Genomic DNA, 20,412 nt, shown 5'->3' with positions numbered 1-20,412 from the left:
TATTTATGTTGTTTAGTACTTAAGCATATAATTATTACGATGGGTCATTTATTGGTTATTGTATTATTGTCCATTGCATTGCTAACTCGATGTTGTATTGATTGCATATACACGTAACATTCGATAAATTTAATCCGTGTCCGAACCGATTCTGCACCATTTCCGACATCCGAAAACAATCCGCTCCACATCCACACACTATCCGCAACTGCTCCGAATCCGATTAAAAAAATATGGTTTAGGATATGGTATAACTACTATCCATCCAAATCCGCTCCGTTTTCACCTCTACTCGTACCATCCCATATCATCCCCGGCGGTGTCGGAGTGGATCTGGCACCCCCATCGGCAAACAAACCAAATCCCCCTACCCGCAATGTCGTCAGGAAATTAGTTTGCTAACTGAGTTATTAGCTAACTTGGATATCCATATATATATTTTAGAGATGGGTATTTTTTACCCATATATTGAATGACTCAGTTTTAAATTCGTGCTATTTATTCACCCATTTTCCAAATCGTGCCTTTTATATTACATTAGTGTACATACAAACGTATATAAACAATAGATTACTCTAAAATACTTCAAAATCGTATTAAAATCAAATTTATATACATTAATGTGAATGGCGAATTATTATACAATTTTGATAAATAATACGATGGGCAACTAGACGAGACCGAGGCTAGTTGTGATCTACGAGTTCCAGTTCTTTGCTCTTTGCAGCCGATTTTTGTGACAAAACATCATCCACGTCATCATTCACTGGTGTGTTCGCTAATGGGGGTTAGGAACCCATCTCCTCCGCACGGAAAACGAAGCAGTCCATTAACACGTGATTAATTAAGTTTTAGCTAATTTTTTCTTAAAATAGATTAATTTGATTTTTTAAAGCAACTTTCGTCTAGAAACTTTTTTTAAAAAACCACACCGTTTAGCGCGGAAAACGAGAGAGAGGGGGGTTGGGAACCCAGGGCAAAGAACATAGCCAATGCGATCATATATGACTTAATCATATACGATCTATACAATCATTGCAACTTTTTTAAAAATGGGATGTTTTATAAATGCAATCAAACAGTGAATGATAATTATTCTATCCTATCCTCTCCCAACCAGACAAGTCCAGGTAAATATTCAATATATGGACAAGAATGATGTGGATAAGTTTATTAGAACAACGAAACTAATCAGGATTCCAATATAGTGTTCTTTATCTACAAGGGAAAAAAATTTCTGCAGCAAAGGCTCTTAAGAGAACTTAATCACAAGTTTCAGAAGAATAATTCATGATCATATGATCACAGGACACATCACGGACTCAAACGCCGGTACAACACATGTTTCTCTTCTCCTTGTCACAGTTTCAGAAAACTGCACAACTATTACAATTGATCCACCCATGGGCACAAACACAAGAAAGAAAGAATGTACAGCATATGTATGATGCAAAAGAATCACAAGTTGCTGCAAAAGAATCAAGGCCATCACATTACACCAATGGTCCCAGATGACATTACAGCACAGGTTTTTCTATCCTAGTCACAATTTTCAGAACAGTGAGCGGCAACTATGATATATTGATCAGCCTAATGGGGTGGGCATGCACCACCGCACCAGTAGAAGAAAGAAGGCCTACTTTCATCTAGAAGTCAAAATTTTTCTACCACCTAGCTCGGCAATGCTCATACTCATCTGCAGCAATCCAACTCAGCTCTCTCCCTACCAGAAGCGACAAAGCCAACCTGCAGCCCGTCGTCTCGATCTCTCACCAGGAGGGCGTGGGTAAAGGATATCATAGTGGGCACCTGTGTACAGCAAGGTGACACGAGGAACGTCGACGCCATCCGCGGTGTAGATATCTTGAGCTGGTCCATTATGCAGATTTTCCACTTGGAGGGGCACCCTAAACGCGGCTGCCAAGGCCCTCATTGGAACATGGTCTGTGTACAGACGAGGTGGAAGGAGATTGGTAGCACACCACTGCTTGCAGAGAAAACAGGTAAGGTGAAATGAGTGCCAAAAGAATTCAAGAATCGTTGCACTGTCAGTTCAGAAACGAGTTGATGTAAGGGAAATGATGTTGGCACTAACAAATTCCAGGGGGTAATCATCTCCAAGATCATCTACATACTGTTCATACTCGTCCTTGTGCGAGCAAATCCAGGTAGCTGCTAATGATCTGAGGAAAACAAAAACTGACGAAACAGAATTTCAGAAACAAGAATTAGGATGAATAGAAGGAAGATAAACTGAAGGATGTTGTTCTTACTGCCATTCGACATCCTTTTACTGCTGAAGAACCCCAGAAGTTCCTGCTTACGGCTGAAAAAAAGCGCCCATATGTGGTCAGTGGGATGGATAAACAACAATTTGTTGAAACTATAGGAACCAAACATATAAATACCTGTATGTTGATGCTGGATTCTTCCATCCAATTATGTTCTCTATCAGCTTCTTAAATACCTGAGAATCGATGATGCAGTAAATCACGCATGGTATACCTTACAAACGGATGGCATTTTGCACTCTAAGAGGAATTCAAGAGTTTAGCAGGTATATTACAATGAAGCTTGCAAAATGCATATCGTTGATATTAAGACATGAATAAATATAATAGGATAACTCATATGAGAATCTCTGATAGGTAAACATTAGATATAACAAAAACCTTAGGAAGCAAATAATTGATAAGAGAGTAGTAAGAAGGAAGGCATTTATTGTAGAGAATCATCTCTTACAAGCTTGTTTCTATAAGAAAGATAAACAAATAAATACATAGAAGGTGACTGATTACTTCGTGGCCCCAGGAAAATGCAGTTGCCCATTCAGGATAATCAATTTGCATAGCCATTGGTTTAACTTCAATTTCAAGGGCAGCAAGGAGGCGTTGTTCCTCATCTGTGTCCTCCCTGTCAAGGACTTGCTCCTGCCAAACAAAGCGGAATAAATCACCAAGCATACATTCTATGCTTAGAAACAGGGAGGAGGCCAACATGTCAGCTACCAGATAGGAAATTATGAAGCTCCTGTAGAAACATTCCCCATCTCCATGCACTGCCCTAAATTCTGAATACTTGCTAACAAGGATCAGAAAATTTGAAGAAATAATTCCCCGCAAACCCGGTAGACAATAATGGTCAGGAGCAAATTCCATGGAAAATTTCTGCACCACAGACACAGATAAGGGAATTCAGCTCATGGCCATCTGATGTAGGAAATAGTACAACTAGAAAGAAATATAACTTCGTTTTGCATGGCAATTTTCTAGTTTCTGCAATATCCGACAGGTTCTTAAAATCAGTATCCAGTATAATTGACATAGATCAGTTGTTGTTTAGTAAAAAGATGCTATCCTGTCAAAAAATTGAACAGCACTAGGCTGATTCAGGTTCTGCCACAATCCAGTAATGTCAATTGCATGTGAAACACTAGTATGATAGTATATAGAGAAGAAAAGATAGCTCGATAGAACAGTATGATATTTAAGGGCTTTGATCACATTTATAATTCATATACATTCATTTTCAACATTATCAAAGATTAAAAGGAGTCAAACCTGGTGATTCACAAGAGTTGGCAGGTCTGTTCTGTTATTCACATCGGAGAAACACGTTAGACTTCCTTTTCTACATAAAAGCTATCCCACAAGGGAAAAAAAGGGGTCAAAATTCATATAGAATGCCAGACGCAGCACAAATTAGGGGATTACAGAGTATTTATATCAAGAACAATCATTTTAGGCTAAGTACCAAGGAAACAGGGAATGCGTGGAACTTGTAAACACCAATATAGCAGGGGAACAGAACTGGTATTTCCAGAATTGCTCTACGCTTGCCATTCATGTCCTAACAGCAAATGCTAACAATATGCTAACAGTGAACAAAACTGGTATAAAACAATTCACTAACAGTGAATGCTCACGTCACGTGAATTTAGGATTTCTTACCAAGATATTGCAGTAATAATGACACGATACAATATTTTCCTACAATGTTAGTTGTTTACAGTGATATGAAAAGTAGATCACATTAAACAGAAAGTGGGTCCAATGCAAAACTGGTATAACACAATTCACTAACAGTGAATTCTCAAGCCATGTGAATTTAGGATTTCTCACCAAAGATATCGCAGTAATAATGACATGATACAATATTTTCCGACATTGTTAGTTGTTTATAGTGAGATGAAAAGCAGATCACAGTAAACAGCAAGCAAAACTAATGCAAGCAAGAGTGCCTTTCTTCAACAATTTCGACAAAGCATAAGAAGGTTGCTGCATGTATTTCCAAAGAAGGTCGCAGGACAACCTACGGATAATACGGAAGTCAAATTTTTCCTAACACGCCTAATGATTTGGACTCCTGTTCTAGAATGCAACTTCTTTTTTGAGAAACACAGGACCTGCCTCCCCCATTTCTACACCAGAAATTAATAGTCTACATTAAGAGTAGCACAACCAAAAAACCTCTTAATACCATTCAGCTTAATGCTGTCAATTTAGATGCAGCGATCCCACTATTGGTTGGCAACATATCAATTCGGCTCTAGAATGCAACATATGCATTTCAACCAAGATTTATTCATTCACCAAATCATCCAAGACTTTAGATGAATAGACAGAAACCACGTAGGCTAAGATCCTCCAAGTTCACCATTTTCAACATGAAAAATTGGGCACAAGACGATTTCAAAAAAAAATTGGGCACAAGAACCACATGCAAACAACAGAATACTAGCACCTAAGCATGGATGTAAGATTCACCATGGTTTCACAAGAATGGTAGGAAGCAATCCCACATCCTGAACACAAAAATTTGGCACAAGAATGTCCAGCCCAGACAAGAAAGTAAAATAAACTTCCCCTTACCATGCTGATGTAGCCATCAATTCTACTCCGGAGTGGGTTCTTTCTCCTGGAAACGTGCGACAGCAGCTCCCCCTCCTCATCGTCGTCATCATCCTCCTCCTCCTCCTTCTCCTTCTCTTTCTCCTTCTCTTCCTCCTCCTTCTGAACAGTGGTATCAACAACAGGTAGCTGCCTGGCCTACTCCAGAGAAACCAACCAAGAAATGCTCAAGAACAATTAGAACAACAAAGCTCCCAAGATGCCCAGAATAATCGATGGCATACGCACCATCGCCAGGTCGATATCGTTCAAGGCATCATCTGCCTCACGGTCGGAGAGCCCCAGACGGCCGGTGTTGCGGGCGGGGGGTGTTGCTGCCGGCGGCGCGCCGGATGGTTTCTCGGCGGCGGGGGGCCCTTGATACGCACGAATGCTGCTCTGGAGTAACTTCCCTTCAAGGGGACCAGACTTCCTTAGCGCCTTCAAGGGAAAACCAAACCAAGAAACGCTCAAGAACAGGATCGAAATCCACCCCCAAAACGCGATGATGGCACAGGAATGCGAGGTGGTAGGAGCCATTCACCTGTTCCGGATCCCGATCACCTTCGTCGACCTTCTTCTTCCCCTTCCGGTCGACCGCTGCAGCGGCGGAGCTCGATCCGGTGCCGGTGGCGCCCCGGCCGTCGCCGCGGCCTCCTCCCTCTCCGGGCTCTCGAAGAGGCGGCAGGGGCGGGCGCGGTGGCCGCGGCGGCAGAGGCGGGCGCGGCGGTCGCGGCGGGCGAGAGGCAGCGGAGCCGCCGCCCTGGGCTGCAGCGGCGGTCGAAGCACCACCGGGTGCCGCGGCGGTGGCGGCGCTGGAGCTGGAGCCCCATGGCCAACGCGGCGGACGCCATAATGGCGGGCGGGTGGTGCCGGGCCGGGGCTGAGGCGGGCGCGGCGGCTGCGAGGCGACGGCGCCGCCCTCGGCTGCAGCGGTGGAGGTGGAGGTGGACTCGCGACGTTGGGTGGCGCGGCCATGGACCGGCTGGTCTTTTGCTGTGCCTGACGTGGAAGCCATCGTGGCGGCGTCAAAAGCTTAGGCGGGAAGAGAGGCGGGGGCTGATTTGCTATTCCTGATGATGCGAGGGGGTGAAGGAAAAATGTGCCAAGGGCGTGGTTGTTAATTCCAGGAAGGCAGGAGGCTATTTATAAAGGTAACATGTGCATATGCTTAGCCTCCTTTTTCTGTTTAGCCTTTCTTTTCTTCAACAAAATTAATTCAAATTTGATGTAGCAAATCGTAAATTTAGCATCTACGTCGGTCTAATATCTGCTTGAATTAAAGATTGGTCATTTTCATTCCCCAAAATTATTTCATTGCATTACTTAACCCCTTAAATCATTTTTAGCTTATTTTACACCAGACCATTAAAAATGCTTAACCCCTTAAACCATTTTTGGCTTATTTTACCCTCAACTATTGAAAATGGTCCACTCGACTTCCTAATAATATTTATCTTTCTTTTTCTCTCCTCATATAAGATAGTATACTTTAAGTTGTAACATTTTACAACTATAGATGTCACATTTATCTAAGTTTGAAAACATTTTTTATTTTTTTATGATTGTTTGCTTAAATACTAGACTTAGTTACGCCCAACCTAGGTAAATAGTGATAAAGAAGTTCTTTTTAAAGAAGTGAAAAGAACCATTTTTAATTGTTTGTAGTGTAAAATTATGAGCCAAAGGAATAGTTTAGGGTAGATAAGTTATCCAGTGAAATAGTTTAAAGCGAGTAAAATGGACTTTTTTTTTTCAAAAATCGAAGCGAATTAAGACGATACTCCCAAGGTTTATTTTCACCTGAATGTGTAAAATTGTTTTTATTTTTGCTCAACCATCCTTGTTAAACATGAAAAGAGAATACTTATAGTTCAAAGATAAATTCATCCACGCCTTGATGTGGCAAATCCAATTGATCTAGTATCCATCTCGTCCTAAATCTTTTCAGATTGAAACCTTCCTTGTAGGGTGGGGTAAAAGCAACCATTGAAATTCCTGAACAACCGGTGTTCATTTTCGTTTTTTTGCCGAGCAATTAAAAATGGTTATAAATGAAAACAAATATGGAGGCAGAGATAAAAAAACAATTTTATTGTACATCCACCATTTTTTATTCTTAACTGTATTCTTACGGAAATTACCTTTTTATATTTGTAGTATTACCGTATTTCTAAATACACCAGTATTATGATCCATTTCTTTATTTGATCAATAATTTACAGGACATTAACTCATCAATCAAATTCCTGACTTGAGTACAAGGTTAAAGAGGAGATAATTTGTAAAGTATGACCTTGAATTTATTTCATAGTATTATATAGTTGTGTAAAGTTAAAGAGTAAATTCCTTGTATACCCTTGAAAACTCACTCAATCTCATTCATACCCCTAAAATTTACCCGATCCCTTCTATACCTCTGAAATTTCAACTTGATCCCTTCCATGTCCCTGCCGTTATATTTTTTGTCATTTCACTCTTAAGTTTGGTTCAAATGTCTTTTATTATGCTCTTGATGATTTAGGTTTGAAAACGATTGAAAATTTTGTTTGAGTGCACAATATGTGCATTTTATGAAACTAATGAGACCAAATATTTAGGGCGAAAAATTTTGACATAAATTTTGAAAATAAAACAAACGTAATAAATTAAAATTCTTATTTGAGATTTTAATAGGACGATGGTTTTTTAGTAGCATTCATAAAAAATATCATGGGTATTGGTAGTCCTATCTTTTATGAATGCTCATCATTTTTATGACATTTTAAAAAATAAAATAAATACATATTTTTTATTTCATTATCTAAAAATAAATTTTACCATAAATAATGTATCTCACGGCAAATTCATAAATAGAATAGTCTCATGTGACTAACTTATACATTTTCAGTTTATAAATTATATGTTCATCCAAAGGGTAAAAAAAAATGATCATTTTTATTGGAATTAGATGGTTAAGTGACGGGAGGGGCATTTAAAGGATCAAAATCAAATTTTGGGGTATATAAGGAAATAAGCAAAAATCAGGGGCATATAAGGGATTAGCTAAAATTTCAGGCATATACGAGGGGTTTTCTCAAAGTTAAATGTGTGATTCTATTGTTCAATATTTTCCAACAGTTACTCCCTTCGTCCCAATATGTAGCAATCTAGTATGGAATTAGATTCGTAGTACTAGGATGGGTCTAATCCAAATTCGTAGTCTAAGGATGGATCTAATCTTATCCTATATTGCTACATATTGGGACGGAAGGAGTATTACCCTTTTCTTCAAACATGATATTTCAATATTTTTATACCCTTTTTGTGTTCGATTTTTTTTCCAGAGAATCTACTTCACAGTTTCCCGTGGAGACGGGATACTTAACCCTAATCCCCACTCCCACCTCATTCCCTTCTGTTTCCTTTTTTTTCTCCTCCACACAATCGGTGATGCAGACGCATCAACGGCGGAAGCCACCGCCTGCCGCGGTGCAGGTCGCCTCCAAGCAGGCTGCCCCACGGAGGACGCTTGGCCCGCTCTCCTTCACCAGTGCCTTGCTCTCCCTCCTCCGCCAGCACCGGGGAAGGCAACACCACGCGGAGCTGCTCCCGCTGGCTTAGGAATGCGTGTGCATGTGGCGGCGAAGCGGCGTGCGAGCTCTCGTGCTGCCACCCCCGTCGACGAGGAGCACGAGCTCCTCCGTCCTTCCGCCCCTACGCCGCAGTGTTACCCCTCGCATTCCATTCCACTCCGGCTGATTCCTCCACCTCCCACGCCAGCAGCGCTTCACCGCCGCTTGCATCCCTTCGTCATGTGTGTTTTTCTCTTTTTTTTTGCTTGATGATTTCCTTTCTGATTTTTTTCTCCGGCTTATATGGATAGTGTCGATTTCCCTGTCCCATCCTCTTGAATCCCCCAATTCCACATGTACCAGCTATCAGGTACCATACACCATGTAGCTTGTACCATACTAGTACCAGGTATCAGCATGTGTTGTGTTGTGTTGCTCCGGCTGCAAAGGAGCGACACCGGCGACGAGATATCGTGCGTACGATGCCGAGGAGGAATTGAATAGGTATCACGCGCTATGGTATGTGGTCTCAGGTATCAGACTATCAGGAGGGAGCACACGTGAAATCTCACGAGGAAAGGAAGGAGTCACTATCCCGTAACAACTGGTTGTGTAACTGCGTTTTTTTTTCTTTTTACCGTTTTCAGCCGTAAAAGGGCAGGCATTGCCACTAGGGATGGCAACGGGGCGGGGCGAGGCCGGGTTGGGCTGGAACGCCCCCGACCCCGACCCCCGACTTCACCCCCCGCCCCCGGCCCCGACCAGTGATGCGGGTTGAAAACATCCCCCGCCCCCGACCCCTGCGGGGCCCCGCAACCCGACCGGGGCCCCGCATTGGGTAGCATCTCCATCCAATCAGCTCAAAAAATACAACACAATCATCATTTCATCAAAAAGAAATATTGTACATAATTAACACACCATCAAAAATAGCATGAATACTTCAATTTCATCATAAAAATTCAGCAAGAACACATTGATGATATCCATCATTTCACACAGTTACACACTAACACACATGAGTTCAACTGTTCAAGCGAATCAAGCCTTCAAAGTTCAACAGTTGAATTGTTCAACACATCACACACAGCAACTCAGCAAGCAAATTCAGTCTCACAGAAATATAGAAGTCTTAATATACTATTACATTGCCAACATAATAAAATATATAGGTAGATAGTTTGCAATTGCAGGCTTTCTAGCCCATCCTTCACTTATGAAATCTCCACCTCAAGCTTCAGTGACAGTAGATGCTTCCTGAAATCAAAATTAGAGGAAGCAACTAAGCATTGTATGTTATAGTAATAAAAACAATAAAGTGGGAGTGTAGGACATACCGATTCTGATTCATCGTCAAGTACCGTGTTCAATGCATTGGTCTTGTTAGCAATTTCAGCTATCAACATATAATGTGATTTGCAATTAGATGAAATGGAAGAAACATGAAAGGACAAATTAAACTTGAACGATACAAAAGCAAAAATGAAATTACCTAACATATCAGCACGACCCCATGCTTGCACACACATAAGTGCCTCCACAAGATCAGGTTTAAGCTGATTACGATTTGGAGTTATCACCCTCCCACCAGTACTAAATGCTGATTCAGATGCTACTGTTGTAATAGGGATTGCCAAAATGTCCCGGGCAATCTGTCTCAAAGTTGGGTACCTAATGCCCCCAAACTTCCACCAATTGATAATATCAAAATCTTGTGTCCTAGGCAACGGTTTCTCTTCCAAATACAAATCTAACTCAGTGCGAATCTGTGAGGAAGAGGCAACAGTTTGTCCAGACATATACTGATCAAATATATCATCCACCAAATCAAATCCCCCTGGAGGGGCAACACTTGAAGAAGCATTAACTCCATCTGAAGTTCCAACACCCTCCTCAACATGATTTTGGTATTGTAGCACTAACTTATACAAGTCTTCTTTCACAGCATTAACTTTTCTTAGTGCCACCTCTTCTCCATAGATTTGTATAAACATAGCATTCAACATATGAAGTTTATATCTAGGATCCAAAACACTAGCAATAGCCAAAATACCATGCACATCCTTCCAATACTTCTCATATTTGGCTGACATCAATTTAGTCATTGTTATAATGTTTGGATCAGCACTAGTTGACCATTTTCTCATAGCCAAATAAATACCACAAGCCTTAGGAAAGAAAAGATTTGCAGTACAATACTTACTACCAGAAAAAGCCTCTGTTGCATCATAAAAAATCTTCAATCTATCACAAAGCTCCCTAGCAAACTTCCAATCATCATTTGATGGACAATAAGGAGTATACATTTTTTCACGAGTTCCAAGTTTTGTAAAGACATCTTGATACAAAACTGCAGTGCTAAGCATGAGATAAGTAGAATTCCATCTAGTTTTGCAATCAAGGGCAATTACTTTCTCATACTTAACATTTATTTGTTGGGCCTGTTTTTCAAATTTCTCATGTCTCTTTGGTGTTGCTGTCCAAAATGAAACACTCTCACGAACCTTCTCAATGATTTTATCTAGGATAGTCATTCCATCTTTCACAATCAAATTCAAAATATGTGCACAACAACGCATATGCAGCAATGAACCATTTAACATAAGAGTATCAGCAGGCAACTTATCTAGCATTGTCCCCAATAGGTTCTCCATTAACTTGTCATTGGTGCTGCAGTTGTCAAGTGTGATAGTAGACAGCCTACTCTCCAAGTTCCAATCAGCAAGAACCTCATAAATAATTTCACTTATAAGATCAGCGGTATGAGGTGCTGGTACATAAATAAACCTACAAAACATAAAACACCACAAGAGAACATTAGTATAGAGTTAAACAAATGTAAGAAGCATGATATAGCATAATGTGCAGCACATATTCAATATACCTCAAAAGAAAACTCTTCAATTTCCATTCATCATCGATGAAGTGAGCGGTGATTGCCATGTATCCTTTCTTTTGATGAGTTGCTGTCCATAAATCAGTAGTAATGGCCACACGGCTCTGAAGCTTGTGAAAATAATTACTGATAGAAATCTTGTTAACCCCAAACAAGTCAATAATATCCTTCCTAATTGTGTTTCTGGTCATAACCTTGAACAAAGGTTGCAATGCACCACAAAACCTACGAAAACCAACATGGTCTACAATAGAAAGTGGGTACTCATGGAGGCATATCATCAGTGCAAGTTCTTTCCTAGCAACCTCTTGATCAAAGACATATTTCCCTACGGTAACCCTCCCTTCTGCATCTATTCCCATCTTCAAATTGGATTGTGTTAGACCTTTTCTAGCATGCCTAGACTTGCAAGTTTTAATATGGTCTAACAAATGTTTAGTCCCATTTCTACTTTCAGCTCCAAGCTTGTTGTGACACCATTTGCATTCAGCTTTCCACGCACCATTTATTTTCTTCTTAACAAAATCTTGCCATGCTGCAGATTTCAGTCTCTTATTATCATGTTCTACTTCTGTACCTTGTGAATCATTTATTTCGACGCTTGGAGCATTGGTTGGAGTGGGAGTGGAAGTGGAAGATGGTGTCAATGCAACTTGTGACTCAACGGTGGCAGCAGGGTTCGACATTCTGTCCACAAATAACATAATTCAATAATAGATCACAATCTGCTGCTATGTGCTATGTACTACCAAATCTACCAAATATACACTGAAATATACACTGAAATAGATCACAATCTTCTGTTTCATAATTTCATTCACAAATCACAAGGCACATTTGGAGTATTGGAGATGGAGCAATACCTCTCACTCTTTGTGATGTGCTGCAACCTCGCCGCCAGCCGCGCCCTGTGCGCCGCCGGCCGCGCCCTTGCTGCCGGTGTCGCTTCCCCGCCGCGCCTGTGCGCCGCCGCCGGCCCGCCGCGGCGCCGCCCTGTGTGCCGCCGCCGCTGACTCCGGAGGGAGAGGACGAGCTCGAGCCGCCGGACGCCGGATGGGAGACTGGAGAGGAGGGGAGAGGAGATGGTGGCCTGGCGGCTGGCAGGCGCCGGCGACGCCGAGAGGGCGAGATCCAGAGGCGACGCCACAGCCGCACCGCACGGGATGAGTGGATGACGGGAGGGGAGGGGAATGGATGTGGGGAGGAGAGAGACTGAGGGATGTGCTGCACTGCTGCTGTGCTGCAGTGCTGCTAGGGTTAAGGATTTTTTTAGTGGGCTGGGCTTTTTGGGCTTTCTTTGATCTATATTTTGAGATTTATATGTACTCCCCGGGGGCCCGCGGGTGAAATCAGTCCCCCGTCCCCTCCCCGCCCAAATGCGGGGCCCCGTCCCCGACGCACCCGCGGGTCGAAAATTGGCCCCGCCCCCGCCCCCGTAGGGGTGGGTCCCCGCAGGGGACCCGGCCCCGCGGGGGAAATTGCCATCCCTAATTGCCACGAGGAACCAGTCCTCCCAAGTCCGAAGTCCCAACTCCCCGGGCCAGTCAAAACCAAAGTCAAACTTCTCTCCTTGAACGTGGACGCCGGGCCCCACTCCCCCCCCGGCGGAACAGGGACAAAGCCGTAAATTCCGCCCCGTTTCGCTGTGCCGTGCCGTCCCTTCCCCTCCCGTGCGTCTCGGCCTCGCCTAGTGTTTGAGGGGTCCAAAGTCTCCGTGTCGTCTCCACGACTCCACTTGCTCTCCTCTCGCTCTCGCTCTCCCTCTTCCTCCCACCTCCAGATCGATGCGTCGGCGGTAGATCTCGCTCGCCTCCTCCCCCTCCTGCTCGACGGCGAGGAGAGCCACTAGCCATGGGGAACTGCTGCTCCGACGAGATGGGCGGCGGCGGCGGCCACGCGGGCCGCCACTCCGTCGGCCCCGCGGCGGCCGCGGCTGCGGCGGCGGCGGAGGCCGCGTCCGCCGCGGCCGACCGCTTCCTCCGCTCCCGCGGCGCCGGCGCGTCCACGCAGGTCGAGGTGCGGAAAACCCACACACAACGCACACACCGCCTCACGCCCCATCCATGCGGTTTAATTCTGCTTCACACCATAGCAGTAGTAGTAGTAGTAGCGCGCCGCCAGGTGCTCGCGAGCGAGCGCGCGTGGGTGGCCGTGCCATTGCGCCGGGTGCGCTTCGGTTGCGTGCGTCGCTGGCGGTTCTCCAGTTTCGCGCCGTTCTGCGTGAGTCTCGTGGTTTGCGCCTTGCAGCGACGGGACTAGCGGATGCGTGTGGTCTGTGCCTCAGCTAATTTACTCCGCTACCTGTTCTCAGCCTTGCAAACAAACAAACAAAAAAAAAGGAGAAAAAACCCGAGGGATTTCGTGTTGATCGGGATAAAAAACCATTACACGACGATGATTGGGAGCGGGCGTGAAATCTGAGCATGCCGTGTGCTCTTGGTTTGACACGGCACTGAACATTCTGATGTTCTGACGGCTGCAGCAGTTGGCTGCTGATGTTCTTCTAATTGATAACGTTGCGTAAAAGATGATTTACTGTATTTGTGGTTTATTAGTAAGATTTTGTGCCTGAACGCTTGGGAGTCTGCAAGTTGTGTGGCTAAGTATTTCTGTCATTTCATACTACCTGACCTGGTAGTTAATCCAAAAACTTCAAATATTTAATACTGTGATGTTGCTTCATGTGATGACTATTATGATGCATGTGCATTGTATAAATTTATGTCTTGTTTGGATTTACTGATAGAAATGCAATTACCGAACTGATGAGGGTGTGTTTAATTGTGTTTTATTTTGACAAGAACTCTGTATAACCTGTTGAAACAGTTATCTCTCTCTGCATCAAATTTGGGCGACCAAGAATTCTTTACCAAGGTATGCTCCAGGTTTTCACTTGTTGCATTTTGTTAGTTTTGCTATTTTCTTATTTCAGTTTATAACTGATCGGTATTCTGGTCTGTTAGGTATCTACGATGAGCATTACTATTGCATGACATCTCTGTTTTTGATTAGTTAAGAATCATTAGATTTTTAGAGAAATTATTGTGAATAGATTTTGCAAACCCATAACTTTATTTTCACTTCTATCAAGGAACCACAAACTCAAATTCGAATTCCAAATAGCTGAGAGCTACCATGTTAAAGAGCAATACTTGTAAAAAAAAACTGCAATTCTGTCAGAAAGCCACATCAGTTGTCAACATGCTACCATGTCTGTCCATACTGGACTACTCACTTCTCATCCCATTTTCCACCTTCATTGGTGTGTTGACAACTTGACATATTTTTATAGGCATGCTATCCCTGAATACCTTACCCCTTAGCTTTCCATGGTGCTGGGGAGATGAGGGTGTCACCCTTGTCCTCCTTTGAACCTGCTACTCCACTACTGCCTCCGTTCAGTTCCTGTCTCCCAAACACACAAACCTGTGGCAATTGACATTGTCATACCATGGTGGTATTTTGGCAAACTAAGACTTACCCAGTGAATTGTTGGCAATGATCATACTTGAGCTTGAACAGTTGCATATACTAGTTTGTTGGCTGCCTGAGCTGCCTTCTAAGTTACCTGTTATAAGTTTCATGCTGGTGGCTCCTACCGTCCGGAGACTATTTTGTAAAACCTACAGATGAATATTTTGGAAGTCCATGCTACGTGCCTATATCCAATCATAATTCACACCCAACCAAATTTAACGTGAATACGTGATATCAGTAAATATCCATCCATATCCAAAAGACATAGTCCATATAACTGCAAATTACAAATTGATCTGTTTACAAACCAGAGCGCCCATGCCATTATCATGGAAGCCTCGGTGAATATTTGTGCAGAAATAGTTGCAGTCACCTTTCTTTTGACATGCATGCCATCCTGAATATTTAATGAATTCTGCTTGTGCTATCTAGTTATACTTCCCTTAATATTTTATCATCTTTTCTCAGAGCAATCCCATGGTCATTGTATATTCTAAAAGCAAAGAAGGAGCACTTGAAGAACTTGGGCGTACTGAAGTAATATTGAATTCTTTGAACCCATCTTGGAATGCAAGAATCAACGTGCACTACCAGTTTGAGGTTCTTCAACCAATTGTGTAAGCGTCTGTTACAATTTACTGTAAAATTGTCACATGGTACCCATTAATTATGCTATTCTTTTAACAGCTAACTTTCTTTACAGGTTTCAGGTATATGACATTGATCCACAGTTTCATGATGTCAATGAAAAGGTAATTTGGTTAGTTGTTTTCGTTCTTGCTTTCAAATATCTTTTTGTCCATTCAGCCAGTTATAAAGTCCAAAGATGACAAGATCTGGCATGTTAGAGGGACCCTTTGGTCAGCAGGGATAAATGTAGCGTAAATTCAGTTATTTGTGAGTTAGGTTGAATGAAGTCTTAATTTTATGCCTAACATAAAATAAACTCCATACTAAGAATTAACGCTTGTGCTTATGATAACTATAGATTTGAATTACCTTAGTTTGCTCTTTCTAGTCCCTAGCATTTCCTTGTGCTGATGTTATTAAGCTACATTTAAATGCAGAAGTTTGATTCTTCTAGGATGTTAGAGCATCTGATGTATGGACTATTGAGCACATTCTTCTTTCGTTCTTCTTTCAGTTACTTTACAATACTTACTCTAATATGATATTCAACACAGATGCTTAAACTGGAAGAGCAACAATTTCTTGGGGAGGCTGTCTGTCTTTTGTCTGAGGTATGCCTGACTTTGGCTAAAAAAATTTTGTGGTCATTTATTCCTCTCGGTTATTTAATATACATAATACCTTATGTTGACACATGATTTCTTATTGTGTACTGTTTGTCATGGAATGGAGAACTTTAAAACTCATTGAAAAGGCCTTAAACGTAAGGTGGATTCCATGTATTCTTCCTACTCTTCAATTTGTCATATATGAAATTTATACACTATTGGAGTTGTTTTGATAATTTAAAGGTAAAAGGAAACTTAACCTGTGAAGGAAAACTTAACTGTTCTGTACTGTTTCTGTTATAGACCAGGTTCATCCTGTCACATGCATGTATATATAGCTTCTGCCATTTTGGTGCCCTACAAAACAACACCCATAAATTCCTGTAGTTTTACTATGAGCACATCTCTTTTCATGATTGCAAAGTTACACTTGTATCAGATTAAGAGTAACGCCAATTCAAAAGCCTGTATTATTAGTCTGTTTGAAGATTACTCCTTATGTTAGATGCTTGGCGTTTTTAATTTTTTACAAGATCATGATGTTTTTGCAGGTTATCACTAAACAAAACAGACTGTTGACTCTAAAGCTTGGCGTTTCCGAACATAACCTACCAAATCCTAGTAAATTTGGTGAACTAAATGTTCAGGCAGAAGAAAGTGCTGGTTCAAAAGCAATAATGGAGATGGTATTCCGCTGTTCAGATCTTGAAATCAAGGACCTTCTCTCAAAAAGTGTAAGCTTATGTTTCTATTACCTTGTTCATTTTTATTTTGTATGTATTTACCATTGTTGTACCTGCAGTTCGTCCATGCCTCTCTGTACCTAAACACGACTTGTTTATTCTGTGTATTGTAAGTGTTTTTACCATTCTAAGTTTGCTTGTTACAGGATCCCTTTTTACTAATATCTAGAATATCAGAGAGTGGAGTGCCTGTTCCAATTTGTAAGACGGAAGTAAGGAAGAACGACCTCAATCCCAAGTGGAAGCCAGTGATCTTGAATCTCCAACAGATTGGAAGTAAGGCATGAGAACTTTCTTCATCCTTTTGCATTTTCTATTTATGTTGGCCAATGACCAATGATTTGTATGAAACTAACCAGGTATATTCTGTTGCAGGAGAACCCTTTAATCATAGAGTGCTTCAACTTCAGTAGCAACGGCAAACATGACCTAATAGGGTAATTATTCTCTTTTTGTATGGTTTTTGCACACTATAAATGCATGTCCTTTTATTTTTTGCTGTTACTTTAATCCCTTTACTAGTATGTTCTATGGTACCTTAGATCCCAGGCTATTAATTGTTGAATTCCAATTTGTTTTCTGATTAATCGTATCTCACCATGCTTTTTGCTCTGATTGTAAATGCATGTCCCTTTATTAATTTTGTTTTTGCTGTTTATTCTGTTTACTAGTATGTTCTATGGTACCTTAGATCCTGGGCCATTAATTGTTGAATTCCAATTTCTTTTCTGATTAGATACCCTTTGTAATTCGACAGCAAGATAGTAAAATCGGTCGCAGAATTGGAAAAGATGTATCATAGTCAGGATGGTGAAAATTTCTTTGTTCCTGCCAGCACTGCTCATGATAGTCACAGTAAGGAGGTAATATTTGTTACTGTAGAACTCTGCGGTTGCTATATTGTAGTAACTGAGTGTTACTATTGCATGTAGGTACTAAAGAGTCAAGTGTATGTGGAGAAATATCTTGAGAACAACAGACAGACTTTTCTAGATTATATTTCTGCTGGGTGCCAATTGAATTTTATGGTAGCCGTAGACTTCACAGGTGTGCTAGTTCTTGCTGATCTTACCCTATTTCAGCTCTCTAGTTCATAAACTCATACTTAATTCGTTGCCCTCGATGTTTTGTGCTCTGTAGCTTCAAATGGAAATCCACGGCTTCCAGATTCCTTGCATTATATTGATCCCACTGGTCGGCCAAATGCATATCAGAGAGTAAGCAATTGATTCATTATCTCTTAGTTCTTGTGTTCCGATGGCCCTCTGAGAACATTGATTTAAGTACTTCCACTGTTTTTTATTGGTGGCAGGCAATACTGGAAGTAGGAGATGTACTACAGTACTATGACCCAGCTAAGCGGTTTCCCTCATGGGGCTTTGGTGCTAGACCTATTGATGGTCCTGTTTCCCACTGTTTCAACCTGAATGGTAGCACCTATCAACCTGAGGTATTCTACTTTTTGCTACCTTAATTACTACCGACTTCTGCAGAAGAATTACCAAGTGCCACATCTGGGAAACAAACATGGAAATCTTCCTTTTCTTGCCCATCTTATTTTAGTTTACAACACATTTCTTTCTCTTTTGTAAGAAATTTTGTACTTGGTGTTTTATGGTTTTGAGATGTTTCTTGAAGTTATCTGTTAGCTGTTTGCCTATTGCCTGAGTGCCTGACTATATCAAACTTCCTTAGGTTGAGGGAATACAAGGGATTATGTCAGCTTATATCAGTGCGCTTCGTAATGTCTCATTGGCTGGGCCCACCCTATTTGGTCCAGTAGTTAGCACTGCTACGGCAATAGCAAACCAATCACTTGCCAACAACCAGCAGAAATACTTTGTTCTGTTAATAGTCACGGTATGCATAAAGAGGAATCCATGTTTTCCTAAAATAATATTTTTTTTTCTTCTGTGCTGTCAATGTTATTCTTTTTGTTGTCCAGGATGGTGTGGTGACTGATTTCCAAGAGACTATCGATGCAATCATAAAGGCATCTGATTTTCCTTTGTCCATTCTTGTTGTTGGAGTTGGTGGAGCGGACTTCAAGGAAATGGAGGTAATGGGACTGGAAAATTTCTTGCACTTTTATGATTCGTCTGCATATTTCTTATCAGAGCAAAAATTCAAGCGTTAACCATATCATCTGTCAGTTCTATTTTTTCTGAAGTTTTTTGTTTACATAAGTATGACAGATTGTACCGTAATGCCATGATGTGATTGGCTGATTGCTAATGCTTTAGCGTCATACAAAAAATGTGGAACCTCAAGTTGATGTTAAAATTTCACCTTGCACCTTGCAGTTTCTAGATCCAAATAAAGGAGAGAGACTAGAAAGCTCAACAGGAAGAGTGGCATCAAGGGATATGATACAGTTCGCCCCAATGAAGGATGCCCATGGTATGCATTTCCTTCTGCATGTGATGATTCTTGGTATCTTGCGTTACATGGAAAACTAAGCAAATGTGATAATTCAATTCTGTGCTTGCAGGCAGTGGGATTTCGACAGTTCAGTCACTTCTTGCTGAAATACCAGGGCAGTTCATGACCTACATGAGAACAAGAGAAATTCAAGCAATCAGTTAATATATGGTGCCGTCTATTTGTGATTCTTAGTTGATAGAAGATGCACATTCTAATGGTCTTGTTGGTATGGTTTTGGCTGTTGGGCCACATCATCATGCAAATTTTAAAGCCATTGATGTGTGAAAAGGTGGAAAGATGGATAGTCTGGACATGTTACAAGTAAGAAATATGGATCTGCTGGAAATTTGTAGCCAAGGTCTAATATCAGTGGCGCATTGTCCGTACTTGTCTTGTTGCTACTCATGTTGACAATGTGGTGCAGGGCAATTGAATTGAGGCATGAATTGCTTGGCACTGCAGATTGGAAACTGTTGTCTCTGAAGAAACATTTGAATTGTGTATGATTCGTGTAAAGGTCAAAGGTTCGTAGTTTCGAACTTGCTGCTCAAATCAAGCGAGTGGTAGTTTTTTTTTCTTCTATATTCTGGTTATGGTGCTGAGTTTCCTCAGATTAGCGGTTTCTATCTGGGATTCGTCTTCTTCATACCTGCGTGTAAGATCATGTCTTGAAATTAAGGGTTTGAACCCCATGTTGACTCTTTGTGCGTACCTGGTAAAAAACATTTTTGTCAGTAACTCTACCATGTTCTGGTGTTATATTGATGTTACATATAGTTCTGTTAGAAGTTAATTATGCTTATTGAGGGTTGTACCAATTGCGTTGTCGTGATATTTATTGTTGTTATACCTGCATTGTCGTTACAACTATCATTATCTTGTCTCAGGGTACCTGCACTGACGCTTTGATGTGTTTAAATATTTGTTAGTATTAGTACAATCTCAGAAACTTGTACCAAGAATACTCCACTTAGGGCTGTGCGTCAGTGCAGTGCAGTTCTCAATCTTCACATAATTCTGAAGCCAGAGTAGCTTGCAATACTTCCCCTGCTATTGCGATGTCAATGCCACCGCATGATGCATCGGAAAGCTCTTCTATATGGAATTCTGGATGATTAAGGGGGTGTTTGGGAGAGAGAATAAACTTTAGTCCCTCTCTCTAGGGATTTATTTTTTTGGAGAGAGGGACTA

The 20,412-nt window shown here is 41.5% G+C and overlaps 3 protein-coding genes across 4 annotated transcripts; 1 reads left to right on the top strand and 2 right to left on the bottom strand.

The window, feature by feature from the left end:
- Positions 1-1,423: 1,423 nt before the first annotated feature.
- On the bottom strand, positions 1,424-5,867 carry LOC107276635 (uncharacterized). The gene is made up of 9 exons (XM_066307647.1): positions 5,454-5,867; positions 5,139-5,330; positions 4,872-5,048; positions 3,561-3,641; positions 3,009-3,167; positions 2,409-2,930; positions 2,274-2,326; positions 2,096-2,199; positions 1,424-1,984 (listed from the first exon to the last, which is right to left on the bottom strand). The coding sequence occupies exons 1-6, from the start codon at positions 5,865-5,867 to the stop codon at positions 2,739-2,741; spliced, it is 1,215 nt and encodes a 404-aa protein (XP_066163744.1). The 3' UTR covers positions 1,424-1,984; positions 2,096-2,199; positions 2,274-2,326; positions 2,409-2,738.
- Positions 5,868-9,373: 3,506 nt separating this feature from the next.
- On the bottom strand, positions 9,374-12,009 carry LOC107276870 (zinc finger BED domain-containing protein RICESLEEPER 2-like). Its single transcript, XM_026023066.2, has 4 exons — positions 11,328-12,009; positions 9,936-11,230; positions 9,781-9,839; positions 9,374-9,700 (listed from the first exon to the last, which is right to left on the bottom strand). The coding sequence occupies exons 1-4, from the start codon at positions 11,699-11,701 to the stop codon at positions 9,674-9,676; spliced, it is 1,755 nt and encodes a 584-aa protein (XP_025878851.1). The 5' UTR covers positions 11,702-12,009; the 3' UTR covers positions 9,374-9,673.
- Positions 12,010-12,994: 985 nt separating this feature from the next.
- On the top strand, positions 12,995-19,959 carry LOC4329499 (protein BONZAI 1). 2 transcript variants are annotated; one of them, XR_001543761.3, is made up of 17 exons: positions 12,995-13,355; positions 14,166-14,213; positions 15,285-15,433; positions 15,520-15,568; positions 16,001-16,057; positions 16,606-16,788; positions 16,944-17,078; positions 17,173-17,234; positions 17,555-17,660; positions 17,730-17,844; positions 17,938-18,014; positions 18,110-18,247; positions 18,493-18,657; positions 18,743-18,856; positions 19,101-19,197; positions 19,289-19,542; positions 19,646-19,959. XR_001543761.3 is itself a non-coding variant. In XM_015771299.3 (16 exons), exons 1-16 carry the CDS (start codon positions 13,191-13,193, stop codon positions 19,381-19,383), a joined length of 1,755 nt encoding a protein of 584 aa, XP_015626785.1. In that variant the 5' UTR covers positions 12,995-13,190; the 3' UTR covers positions 19,384-19,959. The 2 variants fall into 2 exon arrangements, 1 of the variants encoding a protein (XP_015626785.1); XM_015771299.3 differs by having other exon boundaries at positions 19,289-19,959.
- Positions 19,960-20,412: the final 453 nt, after the last annotated feature.

The sequence above is a fragment of the Oryza sativa genome, chromosome 2, assembly GCF_034140825.1.
Source record: "Oryza sativa Japonica Group chromosome 2, ASM3414082v1".
Taxonomy (NCBI): Eukaryota; Viridiplantae; Streptophyta; class Magnoliopsida; order Poales; family Poaceae; genus Oryza; species Oryza sativa.
Note: the sequence above shows the minus strand (reverse complement) of the source record. Positions and strands in the feature narration are given on the sequence as shown.